The 17,342-nt window shown below is 35.2% G+C and overlaps 1 protein-coding gene across 4 annotated transcripts in view; it reads left to right on the top strand.

Annotated features, from left to right (window-relative positions):
- Positions 1–14,506, top strand: part of FAM184A (family with sequence similarity 184 member A) — a 119,609-nt gene extending 105,103 nt beyond the window's left edge. Inside the window, exons 14-19 of one of the 4 annotated variants that reach the window (XM_029945376.1) lie at positions 290–474; positions 900–1,046; positions 7,413–7,530; positions 9,880–9,984; positions 12,373–12,608; positions 14,160–14,506. In XM_029945376.1, the coding sequence (XP_029801236.1) occupies positions 290–474; positions 900–1,046; positions 7,413–7,530; positions 9,880–9,984; positions 12,373–12,608; positions 14,160–14,241 (873 nt within the window). In that variant the 3' untranslated portion in view covers positions 14,242–14,506. The remainder of the gene's footprint in view (positions 1–289; positions 475–899; positions 1,047–7,412; positions 7,531–9,879; positions 9,985–12,372; positions 12,609–14,159) is intronic. The other 3 variants (XM_029945377.1, XM_029945378.1, XM_029945379.1) reach the window with 3 other exon arrangements.
- The last annotated feature ends 2,836 nt before the right edge of the window (positions 14,507–17,342 follow it).

Genomic DNA, 17,342 nt, shown 5'->3' with positions numbered 1-17,342 from the left:
TGTGTATATATATATATATATATATATATATATATGAAAAAAGAAGAGGCCTTTAAGTTGTATTTCAGCAGTTTGCTTTTGAAGCAATGCCATTATATTTGACATTCCAGTATGTCATTTTCTTTCCTTTAGATAAGCGTGGAAAGCAAATATTAGAATACCTTTAAGAATTATTTGTAGGGGCACCTGGCTGGCCCAGGTGGTAGAGCATGTGACTCTTGATCTCAGGGTTTTAAGTTCAAGTTCCATAGAGAGCTTACTTTAAAAAAAAATTATTTGTATTTTGCAGAGTAAAGAACATATGTGTAGAATAACAGATCTACAAGAGGAGTTAAGGCACAGAGAGCATCACATCTCAGACTTGGATAAGGAGGTACAGCACCTTCATGAAAATATAAGTGCCCTAACCAAAGAATTGGAATTTAAGGGGAAAGAAATTCTCAGAATACGAAGTGACTCTAACCAGCAGATGAGGTATGTCATTAATCACAACAGACAGAATATACAGTGTTATCTGAAAGACTGCTATGATACTAGTTAGCAATATATGCCTATTTTTATGACTAGACTGCCTTGTCTTAGATATTGAAGACCACTCCTTTGTTTGTTGACTACTATAATTTAGAACATAGATAAAATGTTGGTATTTTGAATAATATGTATGTATTTATTAACTTTGGAAATTATATAATTAACTAAAATCTTTGTAAAATGTAATTTAAAAAGCATTAAAGGAGACAACTTTAACAAGCTAGAATATAGGAGCAAAGTGAGTTACGGTAGGCTCTTTCCATTAATTTTCTCTATATTATACATAAAACCACTTCAAATCTGTAGAATATAGAAAGTTTTGAAAGCTTGATTTCAGAATAACATTTTCTTAACTAAAAATAAAACAGGTTGCATGAACAAGATTTAAACAAGAGACTTGAAAAAGAGCTGGATGTCATGACAGCAGACCACCTCAGAGAGAAAAATATCATGCGGGCAGATTTTAATAAGACTAACGAGCTACTCAAGGAAATAAATGCAGCTTTACAAGTGTCGTAAGTTCTATTATATTAAAGAAAATTCATATGTGGGACGTAAACTGAGGAGACTGTGTCTAACCTCAGATTAGCTGTATTTTTTAAATCTAATTAAGGGGTACTTAAAAAAGAAAACAAGTGCTATATTACAGATGGTAATTGCAGTCTGATATTTTATTTAACGAGGATAAGGCCATGGAATGATTTCTCAGCTGCCACTGCTCTAGCTCTGCTAGGACAGTCCTGGCCCAAAGCCTGTCCCTCAGGATCCTGAGCCGCCGTGCCATGGTGAAAACTCTAAAGATGTCCATTATATAAGAGTAAGTACAAAGAGCACATGTTGGCCAAAAGGAATATTATGATCCTATAGATAAGCTAATAATACACATTTTATATACAAATATCAAAAAATCTTAAATACAAAATTTTAATGACAGTACTGCCCTCTAGAGAGTGGATCACAGGGTATTGGAAGTGAGGAAAGGCAAAAACTATAAAATATTTTATACTCTACAGAGATGTTGGAATTCCTACAAACATTTAATTTTAAAAATTAATGCAAGTTAAACATCACGAATAGTTACTACTCACACTTAGTAACTTCAGTATTGTTAAAACCAAAATTTCTCACTATTACCTAATGTTTTAAGAAAGTATTTAATAGGTCTTCTCTTTTCTATACATTTCTAAACTCTTACAGCCAATGTGCAAATAGCATTCACTCCATCTCTGTGGCCTAAACCCTGGTCCAATTTAAATTATCTTAGAATTAATTAATCTACTCCAAACTGCTGCTACACATGGTTTATTCACCTTTAGTCTGTCTTCGTCAATTTAAAACGCTGAATAAAAATATGTAAATATCTCCACATACTTCAGCAATGTCAAAATAGTGACTAATCTCATTAACCCTTAGTCTCAAAGTAAAACTTAAACTCCTAGTGCCACTGTGCCTTACCTACCTTTGTCCACCACATACAGTTTTCTTCTGAGATTCTCCTCTTTCCTCTACAGTATAGAATAATCTCCTGTTGTTACTACCCGCTTACTTTCCCCCAGTCCCAAGAATCACCTCCTCACATTTTATTCATTTAACTGATTAAGGCTTATAGTAGCTATTGTTACATACATGTAACATATACAGTTGCATTCACTTCAGCTGAAACAAAACAGACCCCAGTTGTTGGCATTTATTTCAGCAGCTGCTCCTGAGGTGAGGTAACTGCAATGGACACACACGTTGCATTAATAGGCGCTTGAATGTTTCCTGAATGCATTTTTTGAGGATTCTCTCTAACATTTATCATTGTGAAGTTACACTCGAAATGGTGAGGAGACTCGTGAGATCATTTTCCCAGTCATGGTGATTTCTGGTGTTCAGTGGTTTTGCAGGTAATTTTTAAATCCGTTTGAGTTACAGTAAGAGCTCAGGTATCTTCCATGTAGAAGAGCTCCTCCGTCGCCTTGGGCGTTTTGCAAGTTAGTTACAATACACCCCGCTCGTGGCTCTCTCTTCTGGCCTCAGTGTTACTCGTTGGGCGGAGGCTGAAATCCTGGTACCCCCCCTTTTCACAGTCTGAAAAAACATGTTCACAAAAGGAATAACTAGTGTCTGTTCGTGTGTCCTGTCTCTTTAGGAATGGTAAATTACAAAGATTAAAGGTTTGTTTCTACTTTATTCTGTTTTATATGGTTTTACACATTAGGAATTTTCAGTAGATAGTAAATAACTTAGTTTTGCTAATTATGGTAATTTTTAATCAATTAGTATTATTCATGAGTCAAATATTTTATCTGCTTTTCTAGATCTACCACTTTTTTATACTTCAGCTAGGTCCATGTTAACCAATTGTATTTCTTTTTCTATCAGAAAACTGCTGCTATCATATATTTAGTCTCTAGCTTAGGTATTCACTCTTTTAGTTGAAAACGCATACACAAATGTATTTAGACCAGTGCTGTCCAGTAGATTTTTCTGTGGTAATGAAAATATCCTTTATCTTCTCTGCTCAGTACAGTTGTTACTAGCCACAATGGCTGTTGAGCATTTGAAGTGTGGCTAGTGCAACCGAGGAATTGAAATTTTAATTTAATAGCCCACATATGGACTAGTGGCTACCATATTTCTTTTTGTTTTTTTGAGAGAGGGAGAGAGAGAGAGACAGAGACAGAGACAGAGTGCAAGCAGGGGAGGGATAGAGAGAGAGACACACACAGAATCTGAAGCAGACTACATGCTCTGTGCAGTCAGCACCAAGCCCAGATGCAGGGCTCAAATCCACAAACTGCAAGATCATGACCTGAGCTGAAGTCAGAAGCTTAACCAACTGAGCCACCAGGTGCCACTGGAAAGCACAGTTTTAGACAATTGGGATATTTCTGTCCCATATCCTTAAGGATATGCACTTAAGTGCAGCCTCCTTTGGATCTACTGAATGCCTTCGTCAGCCGTGGTGAGCAGGGAGACTACATTCCAGGTTAAGGAGCTGAGGGGACAACGTTTGAACCATTCTTAGCCTGTTGCAAAGGACTACGGGCACCTTACTGAAGTTCCCAATCAACTGCATGCTGACATTAAGTCTTTGAAATTGGAGGAGCCCTGTGGTATTGTAGAAGTGGGTGGCAGTGGGAAGGCTGGAGGAATATGGGTCAGGCCTGAAGCCTGGAGTGGAGGGGCCTCTGGAGCAGCTGGAAGCTTCTTACTTCTGTTCCCTCCTAAACCCTATTTGGACTCCAGGGAAGAGGGGATTAGAAATTTAAAGAACGGAAAGTACCTTCTAAACATTGTAGAAATGGTGATGAGTTCTGTAGTTCTTATGAATGATTACTAGAAAACCCCTTTTCTAGTGCTGGGTACTTAAGTCTTAGATTTTTAGATATTCTACGGAAACTTTTATTTTCCTGAGTGGTATGGTAGTAGAACTCTTGTGTCTAATATGTCACAGTTTTTGTTTGTTTTAGATACAATGAGAGAATGGCTGTTTTAAAGAACTTTAGGCCAAATCTAAATCTATATAGAACTTGGGGCTGTGACATCTTTCATATGCAAAAAGGGGAGCTAAGAGACTATTACTGATTGTCTAGGTTTACATTAACTTCTCACTGTACTGAAACAAAAGACAGTTTCTTCTTGGGGGAAGAATGGAGTTTTCTGTATGGATCTTTTAAGTAGGTAATTCCTTATTGAAAAGCACTTCACTGTATCACAATTACCACACACTCTTTAAAAGTTGTTGATAAAAGAGTTATTTTATCTATAATACCCTAATCATTCTTTGTTGTTTAATTTGTAAATTACCATTCAGGTTATATTCATAAATTTTGTGAGGTAAGGAGAAAGTAGTTCTGTTCTCATGCATCAGTCTGTGCCATAAATTATGGGGAAAGAAAGGCTCAACATTAAACTTCTTCAGTTACTATATTTCCTTAAACTGTAGAGAGTATGGTATAATAATTTATTTTTATACAATTAAGATTCTAAAATATGTGTGTGCCAATACTGTTGTTTGGCCTAAAATCTCAATTTACTGACTTTGTCCGTTATTTTTAAAAAGCAATGAAGTACTACCACCTTGAAAAGTTTTTTATATGTTCTCTACAGCTTTTTTATGTACTCATATTTTTGGTTAGTGTTGTTCATGAACCCTAGACATTGACCTATATATTCTCAGAGCCAAAAACAATCAGGGCATGCACGCCTAGGGAGACTCCAACAGTGACCTAATTAGTAATTATATATGTTTTACTTCTTTTTTCTCTATTACTTTTAATGGGAACCTGTATTTTGAGTAAATGACTGTATAAACTTGTACATTTCCCTCAAGGCCGTGTTTCCTAGGCCTCATTAACCTTTCAGAGTTTGGTCATTTCTGGCCACCGGCTACCTTTGATACGGTTTTCATATTTTTAATTGACTCATAACTTTATTTCTGCAGCAAAACCATTATCACTATTGAAAAGTCATATCCATTTTTCTAAGTAGAAGCTAGGCTAGGGGCTCCCGGGTGGCTCAGCTGGTCAAGCATCCTCAGCATTCTCATGGGTTCGTGAGAGTTTGAGCCCCGCGTGGGGCTCCATGCTGACAGTGCAGAGCTGTTTGGGATTCTCTCTCTCTCTGCCCCTCTCCCACTCATGCTCTCCCAAAATAAACTTTAATAAAAGCTAGGCTATAATTGTAAAAATATAAATTCTGTGAAATCAAAACATGCTATTAGATCCTAGCTAGCTATTGGATGCTGTAGGCCTGCCTGCGTGGTGTGAAATAGGGTAAGAAGCATATGTTATGAAGCCCATTTAAGATACATAGACCCAAACTGAGACTTTTTTCCTTCCTGTGACCAGAAAGATTAAAGGAGAACACACTAAGATCATTTCCTGGACCACTAGTTACTCACACCTAGTTTTTAGGAAGCAGTGCTGGCCTAGAGCCCGCAGGGCCACTGAAGAACTAGAGACTGTTGACCAGTGTGGCTTGAAATAGAGCGGAGTAATGCTGGGGGCTCTTCTTGTTAGAATTTTGAAAGACTTAGTAATTCTGGAAATAGATTTGCAAGTTATATCTAGATCTCTTTACTTGTTCTCTCCTTTAATGCTTTCCCATTTGTACTTATGTGAATGGTTTCTTCAATGTAATCAGTTGTTTTTTCCCTTTAATATCCAGGTATCTTTTAAAAGGTTTTTTTGTGTGTATGTGTGATATACATTTGTTTTGCGGAGAGGATTAACTGATGATAGTTGTGTAGGTAAGGCATGTCTAACCTAAATGAATCCATACACTAGAATTGAGGCTCAGAGCAAAACAGGTGGGTCAGGGATTGTAAGTGATTTAGACTCACTTTTCCTTAACTTCTCATTGTACTAGAACAAAAGGATAGACAATATTTTTTTTAAGTTCTGTTTTGTTTTTCTTTTTTTTCCATAATAGTTTTAAATAAGACATTAACCTGAGGTGTTTTTTTTTTTTTTTTTTTAGCAACCATTTACTGCCAAATATTCTTGTTTAGCTGCAGGAAGCAGTTCAAAAATCATGTATTTTGCATGTAATGATAAAGCACTACAGTGACATCTTGTGGCTACTCCAATATTAAACCCAATGCCTTCTTCCTTTACTAGATTCTTGTTTCTCAAGCTTCTTAAAACTGCTGCGCTTAAAACACTGTATTATGATAAAATGCAAGGTGACAACCTTTATGTGAGCCCAGTGAATCACAGCTTTCACTCGGTCTGCATTAACACAAAAGAGCAAAAGTAAAGACTGTGAAACCAACCTCAAACTGAACTGTCAAAGACCAATAGATTCTGAGACTGTCACTTCCTAACCCCACACTTCCCTTCCCCCATGTACCTCCCTCTAGATTAGAACTGCAGCTTATGACCCAGTCATAAAGAAACTAATTTAGCTTAGGCTGAGTTAGTGTAGGAGTTTACTAAAATTCCTACAATACACAGATTCTTGTACCCCTCTAGAATTGGGGAGTGGGCGTAGATCACAGAATCCTAGAAGACAGATTATCTAGAAGTTATTCAATATTTGTCGAATGAATAAGTTTTTATGTGCATCTTTATTCACCATGATTTATTGAGCTTAAGTTCTATCCTTTTATTTTGAAAGCAGTAAATTGTTCTAATTAAATTTTCTAAAATTGAAAGTACTGCTTCCCCAAGCCCCCAAAGAAGCCAGCAATTTCCGTTTGCATCCTCTTCATTCTTCCCTGTCCCATATTTTTGGATTCTGCATGGTCTGTGGAGCCTCTGCTCATAAAAGGTGGCCTCTATCCTAGAGTCTTCAGTGGCATTCAGTCCTGTTGCCTTCTTGTCCCATTCAGGGCAGAAGAGGGGAAAAATTAAATTATCTGATGTACCTTTTTTACAGTGTAATGTATTAGCCGATAATACAGAATTTTTAAATTGCATTTCCCATAAACTGGACCAAAGGACCAAATATGTGTCCTTTGTTTTCCTTTCCTCTGTATCTTCTTGTCCCTTTTCTATATGTTACCAATACTTATGTCATCACACAGGAGTGTAATTTTGGTAAGTTCTCCTGATAGTGAGCCTACAAGTCTCGCATCAAACCTGTATTTCGAGATATCATTCAGTGTATCATTTCTTCTACAGAACTTACCTCACCTCATCCCCCATCACTTCCAGTGAGTGAATTCTTCCAAAAGTAACCTGCAAAGTCTTTAATAAACATCATCTACCCCTGTAGAGCCTTTAATAACACTATAGCTATTGAGGCAATCATGTTATTCTGAAAAGTTTTAAGGGGAAAAGTTTGGTTTTAAATTTTGTATGCATTCAGCTGGACTAATTTGAAAACTGTAGGCATTGAAAGGATGTGTCTTGAGTCCTATCAATGAACTAATGGTTTTTTGTTTTCAGGCTAGAAGAAATGGAGGAAAAATATCTAATGAGAGAATCAAAACCAGAAGACATACAAATGATTACAGAATTAAAAGCCATGCTTACAGAAAGAGACCAAGTCATAAAGAAACTAATTGTAAGATTTGCAGTGGGGGAGGTGGGAGGTGGAGACAGGTATAAGCATGTTAGTAATCAATAGACTATGGATTGGCAAAACATGGAAAAGTATGAAGTAATGCCAAATGAAAATTGAAAGTCTAAAATATGTGCATTGTGATTGAAAGTTTATTCAGATGTTCATGAATTAGGATAAATACAGAGTGATTTAAAATTTTAAATTTGGTATTATGGTAAGAGTATTGTGCTTCTTTTCAGTATTTTTTTAAAGAGTCTTTTTTAGTACATATGTTTATCATTGCCAGTGTACAGTTAGTATGCTACTGAAGTTATATACAATGTGCAGTTAATATACTATATGAACAATGTGTATATTGTTCATGTAGAATTAGAATTGAATAGGAAAGAAGAGTCAATACATGCAGGCATCATCCTGCACTGTATACTTCCAGATAGTCAAGTTAATTTACCCTGACCCAAAGAGATACTCCATGGAAGAAGAATTCCATTTTTTTTAGGGTTCCAACTAAGAAAGGCTACAGGCTCTCTTGAGAGTGTTAGGGTCTCTGACCAGTCCATCAGGGAAGAAAACACAGATTTAGCAACAAATAGATTGCCTTCACTGAAGCTATTATTCTTCAAGAATAAGAAATACATAAATGTTTCATAATTCATGAAACATTTTAGAGTCTTCTGATCAATAATTATTGTTTTTTTACAGTCACTAAAAAAATCTTTCAGAGTAAAACTAAAAATAGATTGCTAATCCCTCTGTTGGCTCACTCATCTCTTCAACTGAAAACTATGGCATTAGCATGAAAAGAGAGCCTAGAAGCATTTATTTCTGAAGTCCTTTTTCTTTGACAGGACTAGAAGTTCCTGCCAAAAGCAGCAGGTCATAGATCGGAGTTCATTATGGACCCAGGAGCAGACATTGGCAAAATTTCCCAGGCATTGTGAACATGAGCACAGCCCTCATAGATTGCTTTGACTACCTTACATTCCACACATGAAGTTGTTAGCAAATGTATTAAGTGTATTTCATCCATGGTAGAAATAGCTTTTCCAGTTCTTAGTGAGCATATGTCACAGGTATAGTTGTTAGACCTCAAAGAATAAAATAAACAGCAAGCAACACCTAGTGGTGACAGGCTAGGAATCCAGCTAAGGGTTGTTCTACACTCTTTCCACTCTACTCTGATTCTGTGGACTCTGAAGCGCATGGGCTGAGCTTAATGATACAAATGGTAGTGGTAACTAAGAAGAGAATGAAGGATCTAGTTCTATTAGAGCACAGTCCTGCATTTCACACTCATGTGTTTACTGCCTAAAATTTGGTTGTTCAGTTGACAGATACTGGTCAAATGAAAGGCAAAGGATTTATCCATTTATAGGTCACTTTTTTCTGGTCATTGATTACCACTGCTGTATTACAGTTGACCCTTGAATAATGCAAGGGTTAGGGCCACCAAATCCCTGCACAATTGAAAATCTACATAACTTGATTCCCCCAAAACCAAAGTACTAATGGACTACTGTTGACTGGAAGCCTTACTGATACCAAAGTCAGTTGACACTTACTTTGTATATGTATTATTATTGTATTCTTATAATAAAGTAAGCCTGAGAGAAAAATATTGTTATGAAAATCATAATGAAAACAAAATACATTTACAGACTGTACTGTAGTTATTAAAAAAAATCATTGTGTAAGTAGATCCACACTATTCAAACCTGTATTATTCAAAAGTCAACTGAACATTGAGGTCTCAGGAGATTAGGCAAGATCAAATATATTTGTAGTACTGAAGAATAATGATGCATCAGTGTCACCTTTATAGAAACAACAAAACCATGCACACAACTCCATGCATGTAAGTTAAGCCTATTCAAACTGCACAGACCACTGTTTGGAATAGAGACAGGACCAAAGAAAACACTGTAATCCGGTCTTGAAGGAAAGAGTTTTTGAAGGGTAGAGTCGAGTCTCAAAGCATAGGGTATTGAAAGGTTTTGATAACCATCCCACCAGCAGTCCTTAAGACACTGGCAGTCAGATTTAGAAATCTTTGGGGCTCATGGTTTGTGAGTCCGAGCCCTGCATGGGGCTCTGTGCTGACAGCTCAGAGCCTGCAGCCTGCTTCAAATTCTGTGTCTTCCTCACTCTCTGCCCCTCCCCTGCTCACGCTCTGTCTCTCTCTCTCTCATAAATAAACATTAAAAATTTTTTTTAAATCTTTGATGAACAAGATCTATAAATCTTCATTCAGGTTACATATTAAAATTTGAATGAAATGACATTTATACATTATAGTTTTAAATTTTCAATAGAAAATGTCTAAGTGGCATTTATAATTCTTTTGCATAGGAGGATAATCAATTTTATCAGCTGGAATTAGTCAATCGAGAAACTAACTTCAACAAACTGTTTAACTCAAGCCCTTCTGTTGGTGTTATTAATCCATTGGCTAAGGTATGTGCTGTAAACACTATAAAACAGGGGTATCGTTTAAAACTTGTTTTAAAATTCAAATATTTAGAGAAGCATAGGATAAAGCTTCCAAAGAATGTTTTCTTAAATTTAATATTTAGGACTAAAATTTATGAATTCTTTATACATTTTCACTGAACGAGACTAATATTTTTGTTGAGAATTCATACCCCCTAAAACATTAATATTATAAAACCTTGGCTTCTCCAAAGAAAACTAACTTCTCAGTCTCCTCAAGACAATTTCTTGTCATTTTCTTACTGTTCACGGCTCTCTGTGGGATCCTAACGGTACTCCAGCCCCGTACCCGCAGCAGCTCCCCCTAACTTTAAAGCCTAAGGCCTGCCATCTTAATGGACCCGGCGTGGACATGTATTTTGTTGCCCAGCAGTCTTTGGAAAAAGGCTCTACTTCTCTCAGTCTTTGAACCTCTCATGACAATTAAAATTGAAGACGGTCCATTTTGATCTTTGTCACTCTCTTAGGACAGATAGAAGAGCCTTGTAGACAAATGAGATGGACATAGCTAAGTCTTACCCACCTTTTTACCCTAGCTTCCTCTGGCTCCACTCATAGTGCTTTGGGTATAGTCAATATAAAATAAATATTTGTTCAGTTGCAAATTTTATCACATATTCTGTAAGCAACCACAGGTAAGTGAATAAAACAAATAAGAGTAAAAATGTATATTGGCTTCACAGGAACTTACAATTCTTTTGGCAGAAATCATTAGTAGAAATAAAACTAGTGTTAAAGATAGCTTGTGATTAAGATTTAATTAATTTGCCCATCATGCCTAATTTCTATTAGGCCCTAAGCCAGAAGCTTTTGCTTTCAAAGCTCATAAAAACTTCTCTCTTAAGAACATGGAACTCTATCCTTCCTTCACAAGTTAAAGTGCTCCAAACTTTAAACTTAAACCTTTAACATACAACAACTTAAATGTTTTATGAAACAGAATGACTAAAGTAGGGAGGCCTGTATCTTCAGAGCCTAAAGTACTGCCTGCCCCATGAAGGCTCCCAATAAATAACTGGTGAATGAATTAATATAGTTAGTCTCAGTTTTTAAGTCCATAATTTGGGGTGAAATAAGCTTTTAATTAGAGAGCAAGATTATAAGACTTGTTGAAACAAAATAAATAATGAGCAGGCAAATATTTCTAATATATTTTATGGAATTATAGTTTTAGCTACAAAATTACTGTAGAACTTAATACTTTTATAATAATACCAATAATATTTTTGATTTCTTCAAATAGAAACCTCCAGTGGGTTTACTTATGCCCTCTGGTGACCAGAACAAGAAAATGCACAAGATACAGCTTTGTTAACTTTTGAATGACTTCACCTTTCACTAATATTGTGATTCTAGAAGACATTGTTTTTTCCTTTTTTCAGTTATGCTAAAGACTCTTGGTCAGAGACTTCATGGTTCACAGACTATGACAGAAGGCAGTGTAGAGAGCACGATCATTACTTTGTAAATAAAGGAAAAAGGCCAACTAGGCTGTTTTTAAAAATATTCCAATCTTTTGCAGAAAAATATTTTATAAATTCAGCACACATTTAACTAGTAAAAGGTGGGAATATTAAAAATATCTTGCAACATGTGAATTTTTATCCTGCACAGCAAGATGATGCTTATTGGTTCTAGAGGTGTGAATAAAATGGAGACTTAAGTTAATGATTTGTAAGCTGATGGGTTTTGATAATCTGTGATTAAAATTAACGGACAGCAGGAGGAATATGAATACCAACAAAAAAGACGGATCGCTTTTGTTTTATAACCTTTAAATGTTTTTAAATCATTATGAGCCAATAATGATATGTGCTATCAATTGGGAAATAAGAGAAAAAATTAAATCTGCATAGTTAAATCCCAAGTCAGCTTTAGGTCTTAAGTAGGAACATGGGATATGTTACAAACTACTTTGCCAAGTATTTTTTCACTTCCTCTTTTTTCCAGGCAAGGACTGCCTCCCTTTGACAGAAGGCTAAAAGTTCATGGACCTCTCTTTTAAACTGTTTAACTTTATACCTTCTTCTCATTTTAGCCCAAATTCATTTAACCTTGTGGTATCTGCAAGACCTGGTCCTTCCCCATTTCCTCGCAGTATTCTTTACCCTGTGGCGTTCTTTCCATCTTCTCCCCTCCCCATGAACACCAGTCCTCATTCTTTCTGGCCCAGCAGCATGTCTGTCTGTGAGGATTCCATGTAGATAAAGATCACCTCCAAGGATCCCCAGACCACACTTTGGGTAACACTGGTTCATTGTAACATCCCAATGTAGCATAAAGCTTCCAAAATTTTTCCATACCAAATTTATATCTTCTACTATTCCTATTTTCTCATTTGTCCTTATACAGGGACTATCCTCACTTGTATTATTTTTAATGCAGCAAAAGAAGAAGAATGATAAATCACCAACAAACAGGTTTGTGAGTGTTCCCAATCTAAGTGCTCTGGAATCTGGTGGAGTGGGCAATGGACATCCTAACCGCCTGGCTCCCATCCCTAATTCTCCAGTCCACGACACTGAGTTCAACAGCAGCAAACCACTTCCACAACCAGTGCCACCTAAAGAGCCCAAGACATTTTTGAGGTGAGCCCCGTCTCACCAATGATTTTTTTCTTTTGTTTTTTAACTTGAGAAATTTACCTTCTTACACTGCAGAAATCCACTACTTTAAGAATGGCCTAGGGAAAAAATATTACTGTGAAATCTTTAGAGAACTCCTTCTTGGCTCTTAAGTGTTTTTTTTTAATTTCTTGTCAATTTTTCTATATATGGAAAGAAGTGCTAATTCATATGCTTAGAATTTTAATATTTATGGATAGTTGCTTCGTTTTGAGTATTATAGCCAATTTTTCACTAATCATCTTTATTAAGGAACTTTAAATTATTTTTTATTATATTTTTTCACTTTCTTGTTTACCAGGCTTATTTACAAATATATATGCTTACTGCCAAAATAAAATATATGTAAGCTCTGGGAACTTAATGATATACAGAAGCGTAAAATAAATTTAAAAAATTTTACCATTGACATTCCAATTTTTATGTTAACCTCATACTTGACTAAATGTATTCACAAAGAGAATTTGAATGAAACTCAATTGTTTATCCATTAAGTAAAGTCCAAAAGTACTGTTTTTTTTTTTCTGTTTACCTTACTATTACTGATTCTGTGCTGCTTTAAATTTACTTTTTAACGTATTCTACTAAATCTCAGCAATGTCACTAGTAATAGCCTTACAGGTAGACTGTCTTCTTCTAGGGTAAGTGATGACATAGTTAATGACAAATTATTTTAAAGAGAAAAAATAGCAAGAATGAAAAATAGTCAAATACGTCTTTGACTCTGTCTCCTGCTAAATATTTTGTGTTGCTTATTCTCCCTTGTGCATGGGTGTGTTCAGGTATCAGTAAGATGCATGTGCATGAGCTCAAGGAACATGACTACTGGAGTTCCCATTACACATTGTTGCGTGCCTTGTAATTTCCCCCAAAGACGGTAGGGATTCTTTTATTTTCTCAACTAGCCCAAAGAATCTTTAGTTAGAATTAAGTTTAAATTTGAACTTTGAAGACGGAGGGGGAAATTGGCTTCTGAATGGTGCTCCTTTCCCCCTAGAGTATGTGATTATGGAATTATGAAAGTTCAATATAAATATGCACGTAGTAAAAACACTATACCATGGTTCAGTTACTTTAGTTAGTCATATTTGAAGATACATCTGTAAAAACCATATGCCTGTGTCAGAGTCTGACATTTTAATTAACTAGAAGAAAAGGTGCTGAAAAAGAGGAATGTTATCTTATTCTTATTTCTGACAATTCCTCCTGAATTTTCTTTATTCAAAGAAGGTGACATTATTTTTCTCAACTGTATGGACTTTTGGAGGTTTTTTGGTAATTTCTTTGTAATTGTTTTGATATGGCTCCTTTTTAACTGACTTCATCTGAACTGCTGATGCACTCTCACACTCTCATGGAGCAGAGAACCCAGTCTAGTGTAGTGGAGTCTACAAAACACATCTAACACAGGGAACCACTTGTGGTCATTACATTGATGTGTTTTTGTGCTTTTCCCTTTGTTTTGCAAAACAGCTTAATACTGGGTTACATGTCTCTCTTTTTTTATGAATTCAGTCCTCCTCAGAGTGAAGCTTCCCCGGTGGCTTCTCCCGATCCCCAGCGCCAGGAATGGTTTGCCCGGTACTTCACGTTCTGAAAGAGTTGTGTTGGCAACAGCTCTGTGTGGACTGTTCCTAACAGCATGACCTTATACAGACCATTATGTGAGCAGGCTTTCCTATGTCACACACTGTGAATGAGAAAGTATTTGTCTCTCCAATTTTAAAATACACTATTTCCTGTGATATTTAGTAGAATCACTCTACTATATTATGTGTGTAATTATAACAGTTATTTTTATTTGAGATGGAAGAGTCTTTAACCTTTGTAATTAATGCATAATAAATTTTGTTAGAACAAAAGTGTTCATTTTTTTCTCATAAGTTTGTTTTTAAATATTTTTTAATTCTAGGTAAGACATACCAAAAAAAATGTTTTCTAAAAAAAGTTTTACTACATAATAATGAAATACCAAATTATTTGACTTCAATAATCATAACAAAATTAAGATAGGTAAATATATACTAATTTGTTCCATTACCATGTATAACTATAACTAAACTGTGTCCTCTAAATTTACAGACTATAATGAAAACAATCGTGGAAATATAGAAAATACTGCTGACTTATAGTGTATTTTACTATTCTGATAGTTGAGAATCTAGAACTTCTAGTACAGTTAGCATCTATGATTAATATTTATGGCCAAAGGCTATTTGGTAGAGACAATTGTATCTTAATTTGTCTTAGAAATTAGTTTGTTACTGACACATGGACTCAACTACTAAACAACTGGAGTGCCAAATTTATGTGATTGAGCAATATAGATTTTAGAAAAATCTGGATGGACAAAACAAATACAAATACCTGGTCTATGAATGATTGTAACAACAACAAAGACCAATTTTCTAAATGGTTATTATGTGTCAGACATTGTGCTTAGGGGCAATAGAAAGATAAATCTTCAAGGAACAAGCCACTGCATATGAGTTTGCACAGTTCGCACATTCTTTTAAGTTATCCTGGAAAAAAAAAAGTCTATATAAATTACTTGCTCTGAATTTTTTCTTCAACTGAGAATGAATTTTCTAAGAAAAGTGGTTAATGCTTATTTCAGAAAACAAATCTAGTTATAAACACATATTCCTATCCCTAATTTGTATATATCTAATATTTGGAGATTATTTACCAAGGATTTAATGATTAGTACTCATGCAGGTGACTATGCTAGCCACAGACATACGAAGATGATGAGCTAACCATACACTTGCTGAAATAGTCAAGAACCAAACCTTTTCCTTTTTAAGCAATCTCAGAAGGCACACAAATAAGATTTATGGAGTGTACCATGAGAACAGAGAGGAGAAAGTGATTGATTCTACCTAAATGGTGACAGGGAAAGCGTGACATGGAAATGGTACCTAACTGTAATATTGAAAGATGAGTAAGAATTAACCAGACCAGGGGCAGGACTATTTTACGCACAAAAGTGTTAAGAAAGAACAGGCCAGCTACATCCAGAGAATTAAGTGCAATCCTATGGGTCCAATGCGTAAGAGCTAGAGAACATGGCATAAGAGAGCAACCAGTCCCTTGAGCATCTAGCCTTTTATTAGAATTCAACATTCTTAATTAACAACTCAAATGAAAAACACAAACATACAACTAGTAAAGGTTAAAACCTATGCTCTTTCCATTATGCTATAAAAGGCCTGAAATGCTTAGTAAGGAATTCAACTTGATCCTCAACAATTTTGAGCATGTAATAAATAGCATGATTAGATTTAGAATTTATAAATTGCCATACTGGCTGGAAATAAAAAAACCTACCTATATGTTGCCTACAAGAAACTCACATTAGACCTAAAGAAAACAATGAAAGTGAAAGGATGGGAAAATAAAAAATATCCCATATAAATGCAAACAAAAGAAGTGTAGCAATACATATATCACTTGATCTTAGCCAAAAGACTGAGAAGCAATAGCAATACATATATCAAACAATAGACTTTAAAACAACATCTGTAATGAGATTTAAAAAAGGACATTACATAATGATAAAGCAATCAATCCAACAAACATAAAACAATTATAAATATCTAAGCACCCAACATTGGAGCCCTTAATCCATAAAGCAAATATTAACAGACATAAAGGGATAAATTGATAGTACAGCATGGGAAATTAACACCCACTTGTATCAATGGGTATATCATCCAAGCCAAAAATTAGTATGGAAACAGTGTCTTTAAATGACACATTAGATTAGATAGACTCAACAAATATATATAGTACATTCCATCCCAAAACATCAGAACACACATTCTGTTCAAGTGTACATGGAACATTCTCCAGGACAGATTACATGTTAGGCCACAAAAAAATCTCAGTAAGTTTAAGATTAGAATCCTACCATGCATCTCTTCTGGCCACAGCAGTATGGAACTAGAAGTTAATCACAAGAAAAAACAAAACCAAAAAAAAAAAAAAAAAAAAAACCCTAGAACTAGAAAAACCCCAAACACATGGATGCTAAATAACATGTTACTATATAAAAGACCAAAAAAAAAAAAAAAATACATGGAGACAAATGAAAATTAAAATGCAATGGTCCAAAATCTTTGGGATGTATAAAAAGCAGTTCCAAGATGGAAATTTAGAGCAATACAGGCTTAACTGAAGAAACAAAAAAAGTCTCTATCACCTTACACCTAAAGGAACTAGAAAAAGAACAAAGGCAAAGGTTAATAGAAGTAAGGAAATAATAAAAATCACAGCAGAAATAAATGATATACACACACCCAGAAGAGACCAATGAAATCAAATTATAACCCAGTAGCCACATTCATCAAGAAAAAAGAAGACGCAAATCCATTAAGAAAGGAAAAAGGAAAAAGAACTGACACTACAGAAATACAAAGGATTGTGAGAAAATAATGTGAAAAATTCTTTGCCGACAAATTAGATAACTTAGAAATGGATTAATTCTAGAGTCATATAGCCTTTCAAAACTGAACCAGAAAAAGAAAATAGAACATTTAACCTTTCAAAACTGAACCAGCAAAAGAAACAGACCAATTACTAGTAACAAAACTGACTCAGTAATCAAAAAAACCCCAACAAATAAAAATCCAGCATTAGCTTCACAAGTGAATTCTACCAAACATTTAAAGAAGAGTTTAATACCTATTCTCCTCA

This window comes from Suricata suricatta, chromosome 7 (assembly GCF_006229205.1).
Source record: "Suricata suricatta isolate VVHF042 chromosome 7, meerkat_22Aug2017_6uvM2_HiC, whole genome shotgun sequence".
Lineage (NCBI taxonomy): Eukaryota > Metazoa > Chordata > Mammalia > Carnivora > Herpestidae > Suricata > Suricata suricatta.
The sequence above is the reverse complement of the archived record's forward strand: the minus strand, read 5'-3'. Positions and strand labels throughout refer to the sequence as shown.